This window comes from Poeciliopsis prolifica, unplaced genomic scaffold (assembly GCF_027474105.1).
Source record: "Poeciliopsis prolifica strain line A6 unplaced genomic scaffold, Auburn_PproV2 SCAFFOLD003, whole genome shotgun sequence".
NCBI lineage: Eukaryota > Metazoa > Chordata > Actinopteri > Cyprinodontiformes > Poeciliidae > Poeciliopsis > Poeciliopsis prolifica.
Genome location: NW_026562378.1, coordinates 16,838,136 through 16,863,448, shown reverse-complemented (window position 1 = coordinate 16,863,448; position 25,313 = coordinate 16,838,136). Strand labels below are relative to the sequence as shown.

General features: G+C 37.3%; 2 protein-coding genes across 3 annotated transcripts in view; both read left to right on the top strand.

Moving 5' to 3' along the window:
* The first annotated feature begins 16 nt into the window (after nucleotides 1–16).
* On the top strand, nucleotides 17–12,615 carry tnfrsf1b (tumor necrosis factor receptor superfamily, member 1B). 2 transcript variants are annotated; one of them, XM_055027231.1, is made up of 9 exons: nucleotides 17–3,013; nucleotides 3,559–3,730; nucleotides 5,924–6,029; nucleotides 9,018–9,143; nucleotides 9,238–9,396; nucleotides 9,529–9,720; nucleotides 9,823–9,912; nucleotides 10,051–10,109; nucleotides 11,868–12,615. In XM_055027231.1, the coding sequence occupies exons 2-9, from the start codon at nucleotides 3,680–3,682 to the stop codon at nucleotides 12,372–12,374; spliced, it is 1,290 nt and encodes a 429-aa protein (XP_054883206.1). In that variant the 5' UTR covers nucleotides 17–3,013; nucleotides 3,559–3,679; the 3' UTR covers nucleotides 12,375–12,615. The 2 variants fall into 2 exon arrangements, with proteins under 2 accessions (XP_054883206.1, XP_054883205.1); XM_055027230.1 differs by having other exon boundaries at nucleotides 17–3,730.
* Nucleotides 12,616–14,088: 1,473 nt separating this feature from the next.
* The window catches only part of trim62.1 (tripartite motif containing 62, tandem duplicate 1), a 40,892-nt gene continuing 29,667 nt past the window's right edge, over nucleotides 14,089–25,313 (top strand). Inside the window, exons 1-2 of the mRNA XM_055027317.1 lie at nucleotides 14,089–14,169; nucleotides 15,798–16,346. Of these exons, the coding sequence (XP_054883292.1) occupies nucleotides 15,939–16,346 (408 nt within the window). The 5' untranslated portion in view covers nucleotides 14,089–14,169; nucleotides 15,798–15,938. The remainder of the gene's footprint in view (nucleotides 14,170–15,797; nucleotides 16,347–25,313) is intronic.

Here is a 25,313-nt window from a genome sequence, read left to right as displayed (position 1 = left end):
GCATATGTCTGAGCTGTGTTTTGCAAAACTAAGGAAATCACATTGACTCACTTCCAGCCTTTGTTTGTTGCCCTCTCCAACTGTCTTGGCTGCTGTGTCTTTGCAAACTTCTGCTTTTAACTTCCTTACTGTGGAACGAGGAGCCCTGAAGCTCAGCAGGGTCTATGTGTATAATACAGGAGCTGCCCTTCACAGGAAACCACAACCACCTATACTTACTAACACTTACATGCATTTGAGGTCCCACCTTGCACGCTGTAGGTTTGTGTCTAAAAGGCCAAGGTTGTTGAACGTGTTTGCCATTATGGATTGATTCACAGCATGTTCTTTGAACGCGCTGTTTCTGACTTTAAGTGACGGGGTTTTTGCTTTTTAAATCCTTGCAGCCAAACTGTATCACTGGTGGGCTGAACTTCTGAGAAACAAAAGGGGAAAATGTTCAGAAAGACTCCAGAGAAATTGACTAGAATCTCATCAGTGCTAGTTGAGAGCTCCGCTGTGCTGCTGCTACTGCTGATGAAAAGGCATTTTACTCCTTCAGGAAATCTTCACCTGCTTCCACATGAGCAGGACCTGAACGTAGTTTCTGAATAATAAATCTTCTCTGCAATCATCTTCCCTCATTATGTATAATGTAACAGAAACAAAATCACATTTTGATATTTAAGATTTTTACCGCTGCAGCCTAATAAGATAGAAAACAAAAGCTGCATTTTTATCCCTGAGTAACATGAGGTTTGAGTGTGTCATTTAAAAACTATCACACCCTGGAGTTAAGAATTACTCATGCGTTGCAACTAAATCAGTGCACTAATATGTGAAGACCATATTAAGACAAAGTTTTTGCTTCTTCGGGTCATATTTTGAGCCTCGGTGTTGGTAAAAGTGACTTAAAGTAAACAAAATAACTCACATTGGCAAAAAAGGGCTGCTTCTGTTTTACTTCACAGTCAGAAAACATCTGAACATGTGGGAGGGGAAAGTTTATTCTGAAATGTCAGCATCACAGGAACAAGCCGCTAGTCACAGGGGCAAGAAGTTACTGGGCACGACATGTGCTCAAACCCGCTCTGTGGCTGCACACATTTTAAACTGGAAAGTAGTGGTGATGTTCAGTTGAACCTTAAACCTTTTCACTTTTTCTCAACTCACAGCCACAAAGTTCAGCGTAATTTATCAGGACTTGAGGTCTGTGTTCACAATCAGTGAACGCTCTGAAAATGACTCGATTCTTCTTGACTTTTTCACCGTTGCAGCTTTTACATGTGACCAAACTCGTATCGTTTAATACCTCAGTGGATTGTTTTCTGCTACATCGTTAAAAATAATAGTAATTTCAGAAATTTTAATCGATATCAACCTACACAAATCCGTCCACTGCGACTATTGTTAACCGTTTACGTCCAGTCATGACCTGGTGAACCGGTCTGTCAGTCAAACCTTTCTAAAGGTAGAGCGGAAGAGGACGGTGGTGGATTATCAGTTTTGCTAAGGTCGATAAAATCATTGGATAAGATCGGCTTCACATATTGGTCGATCACCGATCTCCCAAAATGAAGGAAATCAGCGCCAACAAATTGATGTTTAGAGATTTAAGAGGCCAAAACGTATTTATTCTCCCAGATATCAAGCTAAACTGTGAACAGACCTCAAACTTCACAAACTCAAACGTAATCTAAATGTAGAACTTGCTACCATTTTCATCTGTAGATAGATTTTTTTTAACCTATTCTCTACAAAAACAGCAAAAGCTCAGTCAGACTACATAGAACATCAATTTTCAAGTTTTACCATAAATTCCTATTTAGGTCTGATCTTTGACTGGGTCATCCTAAAACATCAATATGGTTTTTCTTTACCTTCCATTGTGTGTACCAAATATTTGTCATGCTGGAAAGGTGCATAGCATCTCTGCCTTTGTTCCATTATTGATCTGTATTTAACTCCATTCATATTCCCCAGTTTCTCTGTGGGGATGATGCATTTAGGGTGAAGTATTTTCTGACACAAATAGCATTTTTGCTTGCAGGCAAAAAAGTTCAAATCTGATCTCATTTCTTCAGAGCAACGTCCTGCACATGTTGTGTCCCTTACATGTCCTGTGGACTCATCATGGCTTTTCTCACATCATTCCATAAAGGCAACATTTTTAAAGTTCATGACTAAGACATATCGTGACAGCAGATTTTCACACCTTTGCTGTGAATCTCTGCGGCTCCTATGGAGTTACCTTGAACTTCCTGGCTGTTTCTGCGATAAGTTCTCTACTTATCCAGTCTGTAAGTTTACGGTTTGGCTTTGCAGTTGTGATATAATCTTTCCATTTTATAAACAAAGAGGTAACAGGGTTAAAACCAAATGCAAGCCACATTTCCAAATTTTTATTTGAAAAACAATAAAATAAAATCCATAGTTTCTGTCCTTATTCATAATTACGATCTGATTCATGTCAATCATGTCTATTATCCAACAAAATATCCAGAGATTTCCAATTTTATTGTAACAAAGGCCCAACACTGTTGTTTGAGAGCCATTATATATACACTGCTCAAAAAAATAAAGGGAACATTCAAATAACACATCCTAGATCTGAATGAATGAAATAAATATAAAAATAATTTCCACCTGTTGTCTATTCCATTTGCACAACAGCAGGTGATATTGATTGTCAATCAGTGTTGCTTTCTGAGTGGACAGTTTGATTTCACAGAAGTTTGATTTACTTGGAGTTATACTGTATTGTTTGAGTGTTCCCTTTATTTTATTTTTTTGAGCAGTATATAAAAAAAAAAAAAAATTCTTAATAGAGTTAATTATCCAGGAGTGATATAAATGTTTTTATGTATTTAGTTTTTCATTTAATTTTGTACATTTATTTATTTGCTGGGTTTCACGTTTATGTCTTGATTGCAGAAAATAACTGTATGCCTCAGTGTGACCTGATGACCTGAACATGATTCACGGGGGAATGGCTGACATTTCTCAAGAGGGGGCGCTACTTTTGCATAGAAAAGTATGCAAAATGATCAGCCACTTCCAACATTGAAATCCAAATAATTCATGATTTCTTCAGGCTCAGGAATCTAGTGACACTCAGTGCAGTGTATGTTTTCCTCTTCCCAATACAAAAGCCAGTATTAACTTGTCTCTGCTTGTGGAGACAAGTTAATACTCGCTAATTACTTTGACTTTATTCCCTGAAGCTGAACTTTGGACTTTTATTGATGTCTTCACACGGTTAGTGAACAATTAGCTATTGAGATATTTATCAATGCAGTCTGTTCGAGCCAAACATTTTTAAAAAAAGGTTTTTCTGATCAGAATCACATTCAGAAGCCTTCATTTCCAGGAAAATTAATCAGATGCTGCAGTTTTTCTGTAACGAGCTGCAGATTGCTGAGAGGACCATTTACTTCAAGGTGCAACGCGTTTTAACCCGACCAGACTTAGAAACACACACACATACAGTTGCCACTGTACTCTCACTAACCTCATTATAGTTATTCGCATCAGTTCAGTGAATGTGGGTTAGTCTCTCTGCTCATTTCCTCCCTCCAGATTCATCTCAGTGCAAGGAAATGCCTCAGGTTTGAGTTCAGATGACCCGCCCTCATGAGCAGCACACACACGCTGCCTGCTGCAAGTTCAGCTCCGCTCTGTAAGTCACTCTGGAAAAGCTATGAAGGACATACTGGTGCTGCTGCTTCTGCTGACTCTCCGAGCTGTCAAGGTGAGCTCCTTCAAGCTTTATAATGAGGGGATAAATACAGGCTGTGCTGCCACAAGTTAGGAGCAAAAGAAAAGTTGGGTCAGTGTCATTGGAGGTCATTCCAGAGTCAAAATAAAAACTCGGATGTCTATGTTACACGTGTTTCTATAATTTAACCTAATCAATTGTCATAAAGATTTAATTTTGTCATTTTCTAAGTGTGACAAATTATTCTGGGAATATATAAGCAGTAACTAGTGAGTATTTAGTTTCGGTTACTTGGAATGATGCTGTTTCAGACGTCTAAAATAAAGCTGTTACTTTGTTTTAGTTTTTGTTGGTATGCAGCCATGAGGAACTAACTGGATGTTCTCTCGGATGAGCTATCAGTGTTTATTTATGCAAATGATGTTTCTCGTCAGTCCGTGGTCAAACAGCACAATTCCCTGTACTTACCAAAGAAAACCCGGGGCTTGTAGACTGACGCCTCTTGTTTCCTGTAATACCAGAAACTGCTGCTGCTGCTGTCAGCATAATTGTGTCTTTTGCTTGTCATCAGCGCTGTGGTGAGAGAGCTCTGTGTCAGGTGTGTGAAGAGTTACTGTGCCGTGCTCCCTCTCTCCTCGCCAAATAACGTTTCAGCTTATGCATCCGTGCAATTCCTGCAGAGCCTCCCCACAGGAAGGAATGCAGAGGTCAATGCCCCTCAGAAATTGAGACAATAGCTCCTTTTTTCTTCTCAGTTCGCAGCTCAGGCTTCACTGAAAAAGGTGGGCGCAGGCGTGGGCGCGCTGGTGCATCACGCTTCTATATTTAAAATAACAAACCCACTCGGGGACCACTCAATCCATTCCCCTAATTAGCAAATGATCAAATTCAGGCTGTTTTGACCAAGCAGTTGGCCAGGGTTTACCATGTCCTGATAAAGAATATACAGCTTCTTAAAATGAATTTTGGGGGTTTCTGTGATGCACCACAAGTATAGTTTTGTGTGGTATCTTGAATACCACACAAAGTAAGGTATTCAGTATAAATATCTTGAATGTGTAGGCGCTCAACCCCCTTTCCTTTGAACCCTATAAATAAGAAACGGTGCAGCCTATTGCATTCATAAGGCATATAATTAGCAAACAGGAAAGTCTTAGAATAAATATAGCTCTTATTCAAGAGCTATAGACTCTTGGTTATTCTGGAGGTGTTGCTCAAGCCCAAGTGCAGGAATCGGTTGGCAGGAAACTATTAGATGTGTCATCTGGCCTTTATAAAAGTGGCAGAACACAAAAAGAAAGTAATAATGGAAAAAATACATTACAGTTACTGTAGGAGAGACAGCAAGAATATATATGGAAGAATATACTCTGGACAGATGAGATGAAAGCAGGTTTTTGGCCCGTATGCAGAATGCTCTGCGCAGAGAAATGAATGCGGCACAGCGACCGAAAAATCCAATCAGGGGAAATATGAAAGGGATGGAGAAGCTGATCAGTTTTTATAGATGGAGCTGGATGCAGGGAAAATCTCAAAAGTAAACATATTAGAAGCTTCAAAAGACCCAAGGTTCATTTTACATCTTTTCTACAGCCAGAACTACCATGCAAGGGCTTAGTGGTGGTAGTGTCATGCTGTGGGGACACATTTTTGTTCTGCAAGAACATGAAAGCTGCTCAGAGCTGATGAGAAGAATAAAGGAGCAAAAGACATGGCAATTCTGGGAAAACAGCAGAAGCTGCAAAAGACGTTAGCTAAATGCTAACGATCAACAGGCAGAGCTACAAATGTATGGTTTAAATCACAGCATATTCTTATGTAAGAAAGGCCTAGTCAAAGTACAAAGCTAAATCCAATTGAAAGTCTGCGGCAGACATGCTTATTTACTAACAATCTGAGTGAGCCAAGAATTTTTTTTCAAAGGACTTACACAGGAGGGCCGAATACAAATGCACCTCACGTTTGATTTAGTGAGATTTCTATAGCAAGTTGTTTTTTAAAAATATGTAATATTTTTCATCCACTTCACAAATATGAACTGGTATGTGTCAGGCTATCGAAAAAGAACACTGAAATCAGTGCATTTAATTGAAAAAAATGAGATTTGAATTCTTCTAAGCATTCCAAGTCTGCTTCAAAGTGAACAAATGTTCTAAAATATATAAAGAGTTTATTTGTTTTATCTTTAAATAATAAGTTCCACATTTTTCTGTTTTCTTTCCACAGGTTCGCTCGATCCCCTATCAGCCTGACTCCAACGGAAATTGCCGCAACCTGACAACAGAGTACTTGCACGATGGTATTAACTTGTGCTGCAAGAAATGCCCCCCTGGTGAGCACTTCACTTTTCACACAAAACAATATACAGACGCAATCTGTGAAGTTCAGACACCTCACCTACCTGTTAAAAAAAGCTAAGTGCAACAGGCTGCGTGATGATGCACCTCTTGAAACCCAGTGGTGAAGGTTTGGGCGTGGAGGTGTGAGAGAAAATTTTAAAAACAAAAAAAGAAATGCACCCACTGAATTTCAGAAGAAGACCTACTAAGTAAAAGTGCTAAGTTGAAGTTTTAAGCATATCTGGTCAAATGTTCTAATTTTGTATAAAGTATATTGTATAATATACCAGCCTAGAAGCACCACATTATCTGCAGAAGTGACATTTTCAAAAATCAAACAAATAAAACAAGATAAAAATGTGTTTTTTTCAGACAGAAATATTTATTTTTTCTGTTAACTTTACAATTGTAAGAAAATTATTCACTGTCTAATATTAAAATTCTATTTTCAGTGTTTAGTGGTATTAAAAATCCTGCATTGTGGGTTTAAAGTAGCACAACATTTATATGCATTATTGCAGAACAATATGAAACAGAAAGGTTTCATATTGTTATGAAAAACTACAACTCAGATGGAAACGACTTCATCACTTAGTTTATTGCCTGTAAATCTGAATTAAAGTCCTGTTGAAAAAAGGAGGAATCTTTGAAATTTGGATGCTGGAGTGAAATTTCTTCTTCTATAAAGTAGTTTTTTTTGAGTGAACTGGTTCTCTTGGTCATTTTTACCAGCAGATCGGAGTTTTTTTTAATGAGTTAATTGCAATTAATGATGAGTCACAGAACAGTGTTCTCTGTTTATTGTAGTTTCTTTCTCTTCTCAAAAGAAACTAACATGCACAGTGATAATCTCACAGTTTCCACATCTGTTGGTTTTGAGAGCATTCAGCTTCAGAGCTGGAAGCATGAACACGAACAGCAGCTGTAAAATTATCATCTTTATTGGAAATGGGGAGCCGTTTCATCTAAATGCATCTTTATCGTGAGGAAACGCAGAAAACCGATGTTACTTTCCAGGGGATTTTTGATTCCTTTCTTTTTTACAAACTCTTGCAACCCAGAAATGAATGGCTTGTGAACAGCACAGCCTTTGATCTCTCTGGGAAATGGCTTGTAGGTATGTAAATTAGAAATTCAACAAAGATTGTTCGCAGTTGAGCTATCTGTGAGATCACAGCCGCACACTTCACTTCCTTCCACACTTTTGAAGGGTATCCACACGCTGAAAGTTTTTTTTTTTCCTCTTTATTTTTGAATTAACTTGTTCTTCAGAGTATTCGCCTGAAGGAGCAGCAGCAGAGTTTGTGTGAAGTTTATCTTTGCTGACGACAACACGGCGCTGTTAACAACGTTTTGGGCTGTGAGGAAGAGGAATGCAGTTTGACTCGGAGGCTTTTGCAACCACCGTTCCTGTTCAAGCTCTAACTCGATCCGTTGTTTCTTTTAATCTTATCTTTGCACCTCAGAGTGAGCCTCACATCCTTGTTCATTGTTCAGTGAGTTCGACAAACACGCAGCTTTTCCTGGACCGTTTTAGCTGATGTCTTATCTTCTTGTTTTGGTAAATCAAGGCTCTGCCCACATTCACATGACGAATGACTCACATTTTAAGCTTCTAATCGTTGTGGTGATTTAAAACGCAGACTTTCACATTTACAATATTGTGACAAGAATCTTTAATGTTGCAACATTTATTTTCGTGCAGCGTTGCTAAGATTCTGCCTTTATTACTGGAGAATCAGGCTGCTACGAAGACTCTTATCTGGCTCATCCCAATGGATTTCTGTGGAGTAAAGTCCAACTGAAGTAATTTTTAATCCATCTGATAAAACTAAAGTTGTGAAATAGAGGCAATTGGTCCTTGATATAAAAAGTATTGATGGCATCAATAGCCGGGATCTTTTCTAAAGAGAAGTCTTCTCGTCTTCAGTCTTCTAAAAGTTTCTTAACGTAAGGTTTTAGTGAGTGACTGAGGACTGAAATCTGCTAAACATAGAACCAAAGCAGCACAGCAGCAAAATGAAAAAATTACCTCGTTCACAAGTTCTAGGAAGAGATAATGAGCAGCATTTATAACAAGCTCCAAGAGATATAGTGAATCAAAATTAAAGAAGAATTAAAAAAAGGAGGAAAGTCTGAGTTGAAACAAACTTAGCTCTATAAATGAGCTCAGCTGCCTGTTCAGTTTAGAATGACACAAATTTATCCTTTATTCAGCATCATAACTTTTGGTCTGTTCTTTTCTACAGACATCCACACAATCATAAAAAAGCAGAACAGTTTTGTTTTAAGATAGACTCCAGGAGCAGAATGTCGAGTGAAAAAGAGCAATCCCCAGTACTGAACCCTGGGGAACTCCAGCAGTCGATGGCAGTAAAATTAAGGTGTCACTGAGGCTGACTCTAAATCCAGGCTACAAACGAGGTCACGGTTGTCTTCTTTTAAAATAATACCTTATTTCTCTGAAAATGCTCCATCAAACATCCAAATATCTTTCCATACAAGCAATGCTAAGCTATAATTTTCTGTTTAAATCTGTTGGTAGTTATTTCTAAGGTTTATCCAACATCTCTGGTAACTAAAGTTCTCTTTGCTTTTTGTGCTGTTAAGCCCATCTCTTAACTTCTCTTTAATTATTGTTTTACAAAGTCAGACTCTTTCAATAGTTTTTAATTATGTTTTTACTTTCAAGATGATGGTTTACAACATAATTTCGAAGTGATAAAATGAATGGATTGGGCAGTATTAATCCTACTGTATAGTATGTTTGATAATCTCATTTGTTGTTTTGTTTGCTTAAGCCTCCATAACGAAGTGCATCTTTTCCACATCAAGTTTCTGACACTGCTTTCTTTCTATTTATTGGAGCCAAATTCAGACTCAACCTGCTGACTTTGTTCAATCATGCAGAATTTCAGACAATTAAACAGAATATATGCTGTTTAATTGTATGTTCAGTAACTAAATGAATGTTTTCACAGGGCAAAGACTGAGGCAAGAGTGCTCTAGAAACTCCGACTCAGAGTGTGAACCATGTGGATCAGACCAGTACATCGAGACATGGAACTACACCCCAAACTGCTTGTCCTGCAGCAAGTGCAAAGACAGTCAGTAGATGTGTTGTGAATCTGATTCATTCATTCGTTCCATAGTTTTTACTTCCTACTAATGGTTTGTTTACTCTCTCTCATGCGGAACCAGAAAAAGGTCTTGTGAATCACCAGAGCTGCTCCGCAACTAGAAACGCCAAGTGTGTTTGCAAACCTGGGATGTTCTGTGAGATGGGGTTTGATAACCCATTCTGCACAGACTGCAGGCAGTATAGAGTTTGCAAAGCTGGATTTAGAGTTTCTGTGCCAGGTAAATTTAATCTCTTAAAAAACACAGTTTAATCATCCATAGATTTAATAAATAATTATGCAGAAGCAGGTAACTATTTTTATTTTCTATCAGATGCACTCATCTTGTGAAATGTTTGTGTGTTCATATCAGGCACGCTGAACTCTGATGTGAAGTGTGAGAAATGCCCCACAAATCCCTGTCCGCTTCGTACAACAGTACAAACGGTAACGACTACAGTTACAGTAAACGCCACAACGTCACGAGGCCCACAGCAGACGATGCGGCCTCACCTAACTATGGGATTCAAAGGCCCTAAACCAGAACAACCCATCAGCGAAATGGGTACAAGTTTCATAAGCTCACTGTAATGCCTGATCGGTTTTTCGGTTTGCCTGTGTCTCATGTCTGATCTCGACTTGCTTCTGTGTCCCACTTTCTGCTTAGTTGCGGTCATTGCTGGTGCCTCTGGATTCCTTTTGTTTCTTATCATCGTCTTCCTCCTGCTGATACTTTGCAAACGAAAGAAAACTAGAGGTAACATCACCCATACTGGTCTTGATAATAGACGATAGACCTTTAAATTACTGAATAAAAATAGTCACTATTATTTATTTCTTTAACCACACTTGAGCATATGCCTCATTGAATGTCCTTTCTTTCTTGTTTTCCCAGATTCTGGATACTTATCACCTAAAGTAGATGCAAATGGAAACTGTGAGGCAGCAGAACAGGTGAGTTTTGTCTCTGAACATTCCCTGCATGCCTTTCTTTCAATACTGCAACCTGCGGCTCTTTGGACCTTCCACAATGGCTCTTAATAACTTTGTCTGAGGATGATGAAAAAACAACTAATACTTTTTGATATAGATATAAAACAAATGCAGCTTTTTGCAGTTTTGCAGCTTTTTCTTTGAATAATGTAAATGAATTTCCACAACAGAATCAGACTAAAAGCATCGATTCTTATTTCTAATTATCTTGTCATTAAGTTGAAAACATGTGCTTTTCTATTCTAGTATCCTGTGTAAAAATTACATTCATCTCTTTTCTGTATTTTAAAGCCTATGAATAAAAATAAAATGGTGGTTCTTTAAAGATAATAAATTTCCTTTGGTATATGGGTCTGCAAACATTTACCATAACTCATGGTAAAACTAATTTAGAGCCACAAATGGTACATTTTTACATTTTTGATATAAATCTACTTGAGGAAAATTTTTATTTTAAAGAACCACAATTTTATTTTTATTTTTGTAAGTTATAAAATACAAAAAAACAAAACCTGTAAAAAAAATAAATGGCAAAAGAAAAACATTGTTTTCATGACAAGATAATTAGACATAAGAATGTTGTTGATAGTTTTAGTGTCATTCTGTTGCAAAAATTCAATTAAATTATACAGAGAAAAAACTGTAAGACTGCTAAAAGCTGCATTGATTTTCATATTTATATTTAAAAGTATTATTTCTTTTTTTCATCTTTGGACCATTGTCAAAGATCAAAAGGTCATGTCAATTACATGACCTTTTGATAAATTGACTCTTTTGACAGCCACAGGTCTTACATGATGTAAAACTTGAGGCTCTAAATGAGTTTTATTTAGCAGGACTGAAGGTAAAAATGGGTCTTTGAATGGGAAAGGTTGCAGACCCCTGAAATCTGTTGTGATTCAATCATTTTATTTTTCCATCAAATGTTTACAAAACGTTTGGTTCTTGTTAGTAATATTTTGGTTATATAACATTTTTATGTTATCTAAGCTATTTAAATAACATAAAAATACAGTTTTTTGACCTCCTGGAATTGTTTTTTCCAACTAACTCGAACTAAACAAGTTGAATAGAAATAATTTAAGGATTGTTTTGAAGTTTTGGAAACTTTCCTGCAGTTGTCCAACAGTGAGCTTTAGAAACTGGTTTTAAGATCCTGCTGTCCGTGTGTGTGTGTGTGTGTGTGTGTGTGTGTGTGTGTGTGTGTGTGTGTGTGTGTGTGTGTGTGTGTGTGTGTGTGTGTGTGTGTGTGTGTGGTGACTAAACACTCTTAGTTCCTCCTTCACCTTGCGGTCAGTGGCTTACATAAATGAGACTATGTGTCACATAATATTTATAACCAAGGGACTTAGGATTCATTGTTTCTTAATTAAATGTTTCCTAGACAATCTGATGAACTTAACGTTTTCATTTCTTAAGAATCCAACATGTGATTATTTGGCTTTTTTCACCACTGAGTAAATGACTGAATTGGATGAATTATTCAAGTATGAGGTTTTATTACTGTAAGACTTTTTAGACATATTTATTATAATGGAAAAGATGTGAAAGAAGAATAATTGTTTTTGGGGTTTTGTGCTCAACCTGTAGCAGATAGAAAAGCTAGACTTCATGTATGTTTTTAATCTAACCTAAAAATCAAATTAGCCGCCAGTTAGCTGCAGGCGTCACGGTTGTGACGATATAAAAACATTGACTCTTGATTTGTTTCGTCACTAGAAATTTTCTCAGATGATTTCATCCGAACTTACCTCACCGGAGCAAATGTGTCTGCTGGAGAAAGGGGAAGTCACCAGTGACCACAGTGTGAGCAGCAGTGATACCGAAACTTCAACCAGGGCGGATGATTTCAGCAGCCATGAGTACCCCAAGCCTCTACAACCAACTTTAGGTTTTGACAATCCAGCGTCTCTCCTGTCGGAGCCCATGACCTTACAGTCCGTCCCCTTCACTCCTCAACGCAGCATCAGCACACAGAGCTCCTCTCAGCCCACCAGCCCGCAGATCGTCAGCCCCGTAACGAACAGTCCCCACGTCAACGTCAACATCACTTTGCATATAGGAAATGGTTCCTGTGGGACGCCGTCTTTTCAGCCGGGAGACTTTAACCAAGTGGAGCATCAACTTCCCTTTGGACAGGAAGAGGAGTCCGTCAGCGCTCCTCAGCAAGAGGCAGGCAAACTGTCGTTTATGTCAGTCGAGGAGAGTCCCAGCTATTGCACATGAAAACCTCTGTCCCTTCTGAACATTGTTTTTAACATTACTGTAAAAGGCTTTGACTGAAAGAATGTGCAGCAAAAACCCAGTGCTTTGTTTTGTCTTCAGCTGTTACTTTATGGGTATGTGTATATATTGTTTGTTGTTGTACATAAATGTTCAAAATATAGATTTATTTAACTTTTTTTTTCTTTTTTACATATGTTTCTGGTTTGTACAGTGGACATAAAATAAAAGGGCATTCAAGTGAGCTTTCAGAGTTTTTACGTATTTCTCATCTATCATATTTGAAATGTATTTATTTATTTATGACCCGGCATAAAAGAATGAAACCAGAATGAAGAGTTTGTGATGAAACATAGTTGAAATCTTTCCAGCTCTTTATATTTTTCTGTATTTTAGGCTAGAAGATGCCAAACTGAAAACAGAGCAGAAGAAATAACATTTATGCTGATTCTCTCTTTATTCCTTGTAAAACTCAGCATGAAGATTAGCGAGTTAATGTTCAGATTTACAGTAATTTTAAAATTAATGCCCCATCCAATCTCACCAAGCTTCAACTTCACTGATGCAAAGAAGTAGCAATACTTTACAGTCTCTAGATGTGCAAATACAAGTTGAAACATAGCATTTGAAATATAGCATTTATAAATATATATTTTTCTGCCTCTTGAGAATTATGCACATTTGTGTTGATTTTATTAATTCCAATAAAATATATTGAAGTTTGTGGTTGTAACATGAAGCAATGTGAAAAATTGCAAAGGGTATGAATAATTTTGCCAAGTGCAATACTTTGAATAGATTTTCACACATATATAGCTTAATATATGTAAAGAATGTCTGAATATCATCACACCTAAATTCATGAATTTTAGAACAATTATATTTCAGTCTAATTTTCAATAGCATATTTTGTAAAAAAAAAAAAAAATAATAATATTTGAACTTAATATAGTATTCTTTTCTTAAAACATAAATTATCTTACAAATTACAAATTGAAAACGATTAAATAAATTAATGTAGCTGTAATGATTTATTTAGATATTAAAGTAGCTAAAATAATAGGACATATTTAAAGTGCTGTGCGTATTAACCAATCAAATACTTATAAATCACATCATTCTTTTTTTTAACTTAATTCTTAATTTAGTTGTATTTTTGTGTGAAATTTATTTCCTATAAAAATACTTCAAATCGACTCTAATTCTAATTCTAATTCTAATAATTGCCAGCCATATTTAAAGCGTCTTAACTGAACTGATTTCTACGGACACCGCTGACACCTGCTGATGGAAGACGAGCACTGCAGCCACTGACCGAGTATTCCTCATTCGATTCATGAAAACGCTTTAAGGGAGCTGTGACAGTCTCTTTACTTATGTCGACTGAAATGTAATTCAGACCATTTCATGAGCTGTTTCGCTTTTTCTTTATGTGCTTCGCTGTTGCTTCTCATAAAGGTAAAACTTGCTAACAGCGGGTGAACAGGAGAAAGGAAGTGTGGGTCACTTCATTTTAGAAATCGGGGGTCAACGGCTAAATTTTAACCGCTTTATCATAGAGTCTAAATGATTTTTGAGTCCTTTAAAATGACGGTGGCCATCTGAATATCTCGGGATGTTTTATTGTAGCTTGAATGGCGGTGATAATGGAAACATAGTGATGTTTATTCCCCTCCGGACACCCCTCTCTGTGTGCGGCAGTTGGTTTCGTCTGTTGCCGTTGTGTGTCGGTGTTCTTCCTGAAAAGACACTCGCATTGAAGCCGCTGATGTCGCCGCAGAGAGGTCGGCAGGTTAAGGTTCGTTCCCTCCGCTTTTATTCATTTTTGTAGTTGAAAACGTCACATTGAGATAATTTCCCACCGTTTATGTTTAAGTAATATTATTTACAGTTAATGAGCAGGTTAAATTAATTAATGCTTTGCCTTTTATTGTGTCATTCATCCTCCTGTTGTGGCTTTTTTTTTTTGTCCCTTGTCTGCTGTGTTTACAAATCCAGCTAGGTGTCGAGTCAAGCTAGTTAGACTTTTACAGCATGTGTCAAACTAGTTTTTAAATGATGGTCAGAATGGAAGAGCCTGCTCCAGGCTGCTTAAAACTCCTGATCTGGGGGAAAATCAAATGGAAGCCGGGAAGAAGGTCGACAGCAACAGAGGACAGGACTGCAGGTGTTTGCCTGTTGGTCGCCTGGGAGGCTGTTTGTGGAGGTTGGGGAGAAGAGGGACGTGGGGAAATACCCGAATCTGGAAAGGCATTTCATTGGATGCATTTCCAGGTGTTGACGCAGGTAAAGGGAGAAGCTGTCAAAGTGAAACCAACTGCGGTTTTATGATATAACCCTCGCTAGATGGTATCCATCTGGATAATGAGCTATAAATGATGCTGCAACATTTACAGTAACAATTGTCAATCAGAAAAGCTTCTTTAAACTATTGGTGTGTTTGAATTCAGCTCTTTCAACCACCTGCCTCCACCAATCAGCTAATTGGTGATTGCAGTCAACCTGTGTGCAAAAACATCCCTTTTCCAATCGGTCAAGTTCATTTGTACAGCAAAAACATAAACATCATCTTGGGAATACCTGGGAAAACCAATAACGGATATTATATTTTTGTCAATGAACATCAAATATGTGTATTTTGGTTCAAAAGCAATTATAAAAAAATAAGGAAAATAAAACATTACTGAAGGAGCAGCAGCATAAGTCGTTCTCTGATTTGAGTTCAAATGAAGGAAGCTTGATAAAATACTAAACAATCCTGGACAGAATCCTGTTGAAGGCTGCAGAAGACTTTAAAATAAGGTGGATGCTCACATGCCAGCAGGACAGTGACTTAAAACATACATTCACAACTACAGTAACATCAATACTTTGGCTTCAAAGTATATCCGTGTGTTAGATTGGTCTAGTTAAAGTCTGTAGCAAGGCTCGAAAATTTATGTTCACAGATGCTCTGCCAAAATGGCTGAGATGGAGATATTTTACAAAGAAAAATGGACAAAATGTTTTAAATGGTCTGATGGCTGCATATACTTTTTAAAATTTGACAGTGAATATACTAATTTGACTCAGGAGAACAGAAACGCATTCTGCAGTTCTCTCTAAAATATTGTTAAAACCATCATGTCATCACTACATGTGGTTGTGATATGAAAAAGTTCAAAGGTTAGGAATACTTGTCAAAGCATCAAGAATGTAAATGAGGTATTGACTCTGAGAAGCTGGAAGATTTTTAGTTTTTAGTTTTATAGTTAATGTTAGACTAATTGCTGTTGGTTCAACTCGTACTTAATGTTTAATGAGTTCTTACTAAAGTCCATTTGGTTAATGTGTTACTACTAAATATTACTGTTTTTGAACACAAGACCAATTTGGCCTCAGATTAAAGATTTGATGCATCATTTTCTCTTTTCCTCTCTCTGATAGTGTCACAAACATCCATTTTGAGAACGCCAGTAGATCTTCTCAGTCCGCTCTCGCATGGCCGTGAACCATCCGCTCTCAGATTAAACCCAGTGCGCTTCGCTTCAGAACTTCGTCCTTTTAGATGCCACTCAGCCTTTGCAAATGGCTTGCTGTCTGAAGGACGAGCTCCTCTGTTCCATCTGCCTCAGCATCTACCAGGACCCCGTCAGCTTCGGTTGCGAGCATTACTTCTGCAGGAAGTGCATCACCGAGCACTGGAGCAGGCAGGAGCCACACGGGACGCGGGACTGCCCCGAGTGCCGCCGGACCTTTGCCGATCCGCTGCTGTCGCCGAGCCTCAAGCTGTCCAACATTGTGGAGCGCTACTCGGCCTTCCCTCTCGACGCGATCCTGAATGCGCAGAGGAGCTCCTACCCCTGCAAGGACCACGAGAAGGTCAAGCTCTTCTGCCTGACGGACAAAAGCCTGGTGTGCTTCTTCTGCGACGAGCCGGCGCTTCACGAGCAGCACCAGGTGACCACCATTGACGAGGCGTTCGAGGAGATTCAGGTCAGCGGGCACAAACACACTTCAGCTGATTATTTATAGTGATAACTTTGTTTTGTTTCCAAGTAGGGCTGAAATAATTAGTCAGATTATTGAAATAATTGCCAACTAAGTTAGTAATCGATTGGAGTATCAAGGCTCAATAAAATATATTTAGCCCAAAAGAACAAGTAGTGAGAGGAGTAATTAAGCCAAAAGTGGCCAAATACATGTATAAATTTTGCATTTAAGATGTAAAAAGAACATTGTCTATAAATATGTTCAATTTTAACTTCACCTAGTTCAATTTAAAAAAAATAGTCAAGACTTTAGCCCCACACTTTATTGATAAGTGAGTAGATAGGGCTGAGCTTTTCACATGTTGATAAAAGTATTTTTTAACTGCAGATGCATCTTTTGTTATCTTGTTATCTTAGTTATTAAGCGTTCACTGAATGGAATCCTGTTCCTGAATTTTAGGCAATCAAATGTTTATTTTCTTGTTCTTTTAGCAGTAATTGCACATTTTAATGTAGCTCTAGTATCGTATAAAAATATCTTAAATAAAAAATCAGCAAAATGTGCCGTTTTTTATCTGATTAATCAGTATAGTAATCAAGAACTGAAATAATTGTGAATTACATTTTTATAGTGAACTACTAAGATTATTTTACACATTAGTTTGTCCAATTTTGCTTTTATTTGCAAAACCCTAGACGATTGACCTTTGTGTTTTGAACTCATTGTTTCTACAGTAAAAATGCACCATCGTTTATGGTATGTTCACTGCAGCTGTGGGAACCTATTCCAGGAAGCGGGGTTGTTTTCTGGGGCCAAACTTCTCAACTGTTTCCACTGTGGCGATAAATCAGGGTACCAAGGCTGGAATCTAGAAAACGGCTACGATAAGGGGGAAGCACTTCTGGTAATCCTCTTGAATCACAAGTATAGAGGGTGCAGAATGGGTTTCACTGTTTGAATATTTTCTGGTTTCAAATTCAGTCATCTCCCAGTTTAAACTCTAAAGTTTTCACTTCCTGTTGGCTTCAAGTTACATAACATGAGTTGGTATTTTCTTTGCAAACAGATTTTAAATTCTGTTGGGAAAAAAAATCTGTTGAAAATCTGTCTTGTTTTGTGTAGATTTTAAATAAAATCAGCTAACCTTAAATATTAATCATATTTAATGATTATATCAGATCACTTACATGAATCCTGGACTTTGCCATTTAGCATCTAGGAAGTTACAAAGCATAAACAATCTTATCTAAGTTAATTTTTAAGGGATTTAAGGTGGTAAATACTGTGGGGAGAAAAAAAGGGGCTTTAATTTAAGCAAGCATTGAGTTATAATCCTTTGCTTTGCCTTTGCTCTAATAGCAAGTATTAATAGACTGGAATTAAATTCTCACTGCATTTTAATTTATAAAGAAAGAATAAACGGAAATGCAAGAAATACTCATTAATTTCTTAAAGGCAATAACTATTCCTACTGCAGACGAAAAATATGGATTGCTACAATTTGAGGGTTAAAAATAGTGATTTTTACTTTATTTTAATACATTAGAAAAATTCAGAATAAACACTCAGTAAGTCTTAATACACTCTTAAAGTAAAGCTACTTCATTCTTACAATATTCTTTTTTATTTTGCTTTTCAAAGCAAAATAAAAAAGCTTATGTAGAATAAGCTGACAATAGCTGGTTAATTAGTCAGGCAATCTGCTTCTGAGTGACTCAGATTTTACCAAATTGGAAATATTTCTGATATATTACTTTTATTTCTTGATTAATTTCTTATGATTGAGAGGACATCATGTCGTTTTTCATTCAGCATTACTCATCACTGCATATAGATGCAAATAAAATATCTTACAAAGGATTTTAAAGTGAAACTGTGTATTAAGAAACCAACTTTTTAATTAACTGTATAAATATAAAACTTTTTTTTATCATAGTACATCTAAATAATACATAAATCTAATGAGGAAATGTACCAAGAATATACAATATCGTGGTCATTGTTGCACATCGGCTCGTTTCCTTTCCCCTCTTCATTTCCTGCCTCGTCTGCTCCAATAGTCTTTAAAAATTAAAAGAAATTTGGTTTGTTTCAGTTCAGAAACACCACATTAAATTTGAATGTGCTGGCGGATTTAAAGTGTTTGTGAAGTAAAAGGAGTGAAAAGCCTTGGCTCCTCAGTGATTCATTCTCTTCACATCCAGGATCACTGACAGTCGCTGGCAGCGGCTGTGAGGATATGAAGCTCCTCTAAAAAGCTCAAATGTGTTGTATGTTTGCATGCTGGGTCGAGTTTTTTCCACATATGCAAGAATGGTTCTGTGTTTTTTTTTTTGTTTGTTTTTTTTCCTCTCCCCTCTGTATTGGAACAATTCCTGTCCTGCTGAGCCAAAATCCAATAACTGTGAAACAAAGCTCCTAATCCGGTTCCTATGGTGCTTTAGTATGCATAGAAATACATTCCAGCTCCCCTCCCATCGCAGCAGTGCTTCCAAATTTTCATGCTTCATGTTACCTATAGAGCAGAAGTTTACACACAAACTTCAGGGGTGTGACTCTCAATTTTAGTGTTTGCCTTTTGTGTTTGTTTATTTTTTCCTGGATGAAATGAAACAACAAACCGTTTTAGTGATTTTTAAACAAGACTTTCTCCTATTCACATTGAGTCAAAAATGAGAACAGGCTCAAATGTGAACATCAGCCTTTCTAATGTTTGGTTGAACTTCCTGTAGCAAGTTGTACTTATAACAAGTACATTATTTATCAATGATTTCAAGGTTCTGGTATAATTCAGTCCACTCCTCTAGTCAGAATCAGAAGAGTTGGACTTGATTAAATTCATCCGTTTCTGGGGACGGATGCGGCTTTTCAGCATATTCCAGGAATTTTAAATAGGATTTAGTTTGGGGCTTTAGTAAGACTATTCCAGGAGCCTGATATGTCCTGATTTATCCGTTCCAAAACCCATTTTCATTTGTTTCTTGTCATTGTTCTGTTGGAACACCAAATTGTGTCCCATGTTAAACTATGTAACCAAACTGTAGGCTTTGGATTAAAGGAAACTGTTAAAACAGAGAAAAGGCTGGATTTATTCAGCCATGACACCCTGCAGTACGGTTGGAGTTCTTGACAAACCTCAGTACACAATATCAAGTAGGGATGAGCATTTATGATGAAAGAAGTTGTATATCAAGAAAGATTTCTTATTAAGATTGACTATTATGTCCCGAAGAGTTTAAATACATTCAGAAATATAATAAAATACAGACACACTGTGCAACTGTTGTCCTGAAGTCCCCAGTTTTTTAAAGAGCATTCTTTGTGAGGCTATGATTGTTGTGGCATGCAAAGTCTGCTAAAATGTTGCAAATATCTTTTTATGTCAGTTTTATTATTATAGTAAAACTCACAAATAATGTAGCGAAAAGATTTAAAGTCTGAATCGCCTACCCTTAATATGAATTACAAAGCGCTGAGCACAAGGTGAAGGGAATATTTAACCAAGAGAAATGCCTCTAAATTATTTGATTTTCTTAAAATTGGGAGAAACCTATTTGAGTTTGGACACTTAAATCTTCCACCAGGACATTGATTTCAATTAAATTACCATTATTCTGGATGCATAGCAAATTTCTCAGTCTTTATGTATATTTCTTTGTAGATTGTAGAAAACTCATTAAATGTAGTTGGGTCAGGCGGATCCAACTCACACGGTCAACATTGCTGCTTCATCGGTGCTCAGACTGCATCTCTGAGATTGCTGCAGCCTTTGACTATTCATGATGCAGACTCATCTAAAAATACTTCCTCGACATGGAGAGGTTCGTTCTGCTCTGGCGCTCCGGATCAGAGATCAGACTATGACTGAATTATGAACTCTGTCCGATGGGGGAGCTGAATTGCTGAATAATAGTCGTCATGTCATTTAGAGGTCTACCAGGCTGACGAGGGGGGATTACGTTTCCCAGCTGGCCTGGGATCACCCCTGAGGAGCAGTGGAGGTTGGAGGAGGTTGGAGGCCTGGTTGTCTCTGCGTGGTTCCTGGGAACCGGTGAATTAGAGCGTGGTGCATTCACTGATCCGAAAGGTTTGGGAAATAACCAATGAAGTGAAAATCATCCGACTTCCATCATTGGCCAATTTATTTATCTCCAGTATAATTTCACTTTTTGTATTTTACACAGATCCGATCTCGTGAAATGATTTTTAACAGTTTGTCACCTTGCTAAAAAATGTCCCATGTCATTTATTTGCCAAAATTATTATTTTTTTTTTCCAGAAATCTTTTGGCAAAAAAAGAAGTCATAATTTTTTTTTTTTTTAAGGTTATTGTATTTGGAAAGTGATGAGTTTTAAACTTTTTCAGTTATTTTTGACTACCTTTATACCCATTAATGGAACAGATGAAGTAGAGGAAGGAGTCTTAAATACAACTTTCAGCATAAGAAACCTAAAAGTTACTGTCTTTAAGTAGTACAAAAAAATCCACGCAAGACTTAAAGCAGCTCCAATTCTTCTTGAATTACCCTGAAAAATGAAGATTTCTGGATTTTCCAACCCAAGTCTTTTCATTTTCAGAGATGAAGTAAGAAAACATTACTTAAATTATAACCCACATTTTCCTTCAACACGAGACGCAATATATTTGTTCAATAGCGCATGGTTTTTCTTACGCTGTGGAAAACCAGAGACAAAAATCCCTCTTATGTTAATTCATATTTAACTAAGATTTAGCTACAAAGTCAAATGTAGTTTGAAAGTTAAATGAGTTTACAGATGTAAACTACAGATGAGTCCTCAGTCTTAATTTAAATCGCTGAAACATTCTAGAAATAGTTGATAAAGCAGCCAACAATTATTCTGTATTCTTTTACAGAATAAAACTTTGATGAATTTAATAGACTAGCCCCAATTCATGTTGGCTGGGGGAAAAAACATTTGCTTGTAATTCAGGACTGGACAATAAATCAGTAACAATAGATCTCGAGATAGACATGATCAATATCACTAGATGTCTATGTTCTAGGAGATGCATCAGGAAGGAAAGGCTTTAGCTGTTCAGCTAAGATGGTGGCATCAACTCACTCACTCTGTGGTTTCCTAGCAACAACCTGTTGAGTAACCGGCGCAGCAGCAGCTTCAGGTTTTTCTACGGAGCCTCATAACTGCCTAAAAATGAAACACAACGGCGCAAAATGAAGGCTGGATAAAACAGGAGGTCATGCCACCAATTTGGTAGTATTTCAGATATTTAAGACGAAGAACTGATCAATAATTATCTATTGACTGATATGAAATACTTGTCATAAGTTTTTAATTCATACCGTCCAGCTCTCCTTGTAGTATGATCTGTTTACACATTTTTTTGAGAGTTAACTGAAGGATTTAAACACTCTAACAAGTAAACAAATTAGTAAGTCAGAAACATAACCTCCGCTGGGGAAAAATGAAGCTCCAGCTCTTCCTTAATGCGTAAATATGAGCAGGTTCTGTGAATATCAGTGCAGTCATCTTCAGTTTTATACGAGCTTCCATACGATAGACTTGAAAGGTCAAAACTGTGAAATCCTTGAACAGAAGTAATTAGGCCCAACACAAGATGCTGCTCTCCTCTTGGACAGCAGCTTCTCCCGCGGCTTGGACTTCTTTTCAAGGCGGCGTTTTGGCATTTTTGTATTCTGGCAAGAGCTCTGGATGCTTACCCAGCTCCACAATGCTGAAAGAGCATGAGCGCTCAGGCTCTGTCGGAAACAGCCCTGACCCCTGATAAGCTTGGCATCTTCTCAACTTCGTTTGGATGGTTTGTTATGTAACGTCTGATTCTTAATCGACAAACGAGCATCAGACAGAAGCAGCTCACTGTGGGTGTGTTTCTTCTGCATTTGATCCGTAATACGATGTGTGTGTATAGTGGCTATGCCTACATAATTTTCTTTCTTTTCTGTTTTCAGTAAGCAGACGAGAGCTTTGTGTCAAATAAAAACGAATGTGTGTGAGCTCTGCCTGCAGGCTCAAACTTCACTTAACATGAGGCTTAACAGTGCTTAGCTAAATGCCAAAACAATATGATGAGGATGTGCTAAAGAGCAGCAGCGATCAGGTCTCTTTGCAGCATTAATGTGGCCAGAGGGGCATATGCCAAACCAGCTTGGTGGCCTGTTATGAAATAAACCTTAAGAGCTTCTGCAGTGTGGGAAAGTTCACTGATGAGCAAAATAGGATTTGATAGGTAGAGAGCCAGAACTTTGCCCCTATTTGTTGAGCTGTTTTGTATTCAAGTCTAGTTCGGCTGTGTCTCCTTCTCCTCCCTATGCTTTCTGAATTTCCCTTTGTTTGGAAGACAAAAACTTGCCTTTGAAATGTTTTCAGTAAAAAAAAAAAAAAAAAGACATATTGGTAACTTAAATCATTTTAAGGGGAGTCTGAATGAACCAAAAAGAAAAGAGCACACCCAGGTTTTCTGATATTGCACCAAAACAATTGTATTGTTCATCTTTCCAGCAGGATATCATTTACTGTTGTTCATCGTCTCACTTCATTACCTGTTTTATTTTTTCTGCCGCCAGTTTATATGCTCCATTTTTCTGCAGAGGTGATTCATAGTCAATCAGGTTTTGCTGCTGCTTCCTGTTAGTGACAGCAGTCAGCAGTTTCATTGGGAACACTACGCTGCTGCTCATGAAGGAATCAATTCGACAAATCTAATGTGCCTTCTTGTTTTGCATATAAAGAACTGGCTGGGAGATATAATAGATGGTTATGCTGTTGGGGGGGAAGAACCATCAAACTTCTACTCTTCAGTTCATTAACTGAATACATGACCACAGCTGTCACAATAACATATTTCACAATAAATATTCCAGAAAATTATTGCGATAAACAATAATGTTGTTTTTGAGACTATTTTCAAATAATTTAGTGATAATGGCATGATAGTGCAAGTTCACCCTCTTAAAGATCAATAAACACTCCACACTGGAACTGGAAGGCATTTTAAATATCCCAAATGTTAAATCAGCTGTGTAAAGATATGTTATACTTTACTCAACAGCAAACAGAGGAAAATATTTTCTTATTGTCAAAAGTGGAAAAACAAAGTTTGATGAAACACCAGAAACAGACGTATTCCTCAAAGCTCGCTCATTAGAGACATAAGACTGCATTGACTTACTTGTTTATATTTCTAACACTGATCCAGGTCAGAGTGAAAGAGCAGAATGGTGCCGACATGCACTTGATTACCAACAGCATCCTTTAAACAGCTCTCTAATGTGCTCACATTCTTTTAACAGATACAATTTAATTTCCACATCTGGAGTAAACAAAGTCTTCAATATGCTGACATATTGATTAACAATCTGAATGAACTTCACTGTTATTTTTGCAGAATTGGTTGCTCTCGTGCCAAATAGTTCTGCATAAGAACCGTTTTATTATGAAACTCTTAAAATGCCGACTTGATGAGGCTTTCTCGTCCTTCAGTTATGTCACCCATCTGTTACGTCAGGTTGTCTCCGCCGTTTCCCTGTGTTGACGGGTTTTTGGCTGACCAGCAGCACGGGTTTTTGGTGTGTGTGTGTGGAGGATGTAATCCCCTAAGCCTTCCATGTCACTATGTTGACCTCAGGCCGTAAGCCTCGTCATGTTGAGAGCTTTACCTCCTGCTGATTTGCCCGTAAGTGCCGACGAGGCTGACGCTTTAAACCACGAACTCACGCCACCACTGATTGTGACATGGTGTTGTGCGCACACCTGGCCGTTCGGCACATAATTGCCTGCTTGCACGTGAAGGATGTTACAGATGGATCGAGGAGGATTTGTCTCCTGTTTGGATCATTGCACAGAGATTTCCCTTGGAGCTAATGTATTCTGATTGGGATCAAATTTAATCTGGAAATCATCTGGGATGGCATGGAATATCATTTTTATGTAGAGTACCAAAACAAAAAATGCACCTCCAACTAGAATCGGATCCAATTTTGCTGCTATTAAATCAGTCTGAAATAATAAACTGATGGAACATATTACTAGAATTGTTTGTATTTTAATGTTTAATTTAATGGACTCTACTAGATGTTTAACCTTTATTTTGGCAATAAATTACTAAAAATATCGATAAACTCCCTAACGCAGTTTTTTTAATGTTACATAATTGGTTTGCCACTTGAAATATTGTTTAATGATTGTTAAAAATAGACCAAAAAGTACAGACGTTGTGATGTAGCTGGATTAGAAGGTGTTGGCTTTCCACCATAACGGTCAGTCAGCTCTGCTTCTGCACTTTTTTCCATGGTGTGCCCTGTCACCTCTGCCAAACTTCTTTTTTTTTTTTTCCTCTCATCTGAAGTTTTGGTTTTTGCATCTTTTTGATATCATTAAGTGTTCCTTAAATAATAACCTTTAATGAACAAAAGAAAACTTTTAATGCTGTTTTTTTTCCCCATGTGTATATATGGGGTATTTTAATGTCATTTGAGAAATTAAAACGTGTAACAATGTTGGATATCATGTGTGTTTAATAGGACAGATGCATCACTGAAAAAAGCAACTTTACCATTAAATAAACACAAGTAACCAGTAATATATTGAGCAAATTTGTTTCTAGCCTTAAATAATTGCCATGTCACATAAAAAGAGTTTTATTAAAAAGCCCCATAAGGAGTTTTCACACTAACTTTCGGGGTTGTTTTTTTTGAGCGATAAAGTCCTTGTCAGTTTCCTTCTTTGGTATGCTCTGCCACTTTCCCACATTTTTATGACCTCCTTTTAATGAGACTTTATGCGAGGGTTAATATCTATTACATTTTCTTCAGTATAAAAACATCATTGGAATATTACACATCTTTTTACTGCTTGTAATTTTACTCTATTTCACGCGTCCTCTACTAGATTTCTAACCTAACACCACATGCAGAACAGAATAGCTTTTTAAGTAATCATATTGTGGAACAGTCGTTTTTTTTTTTTTTT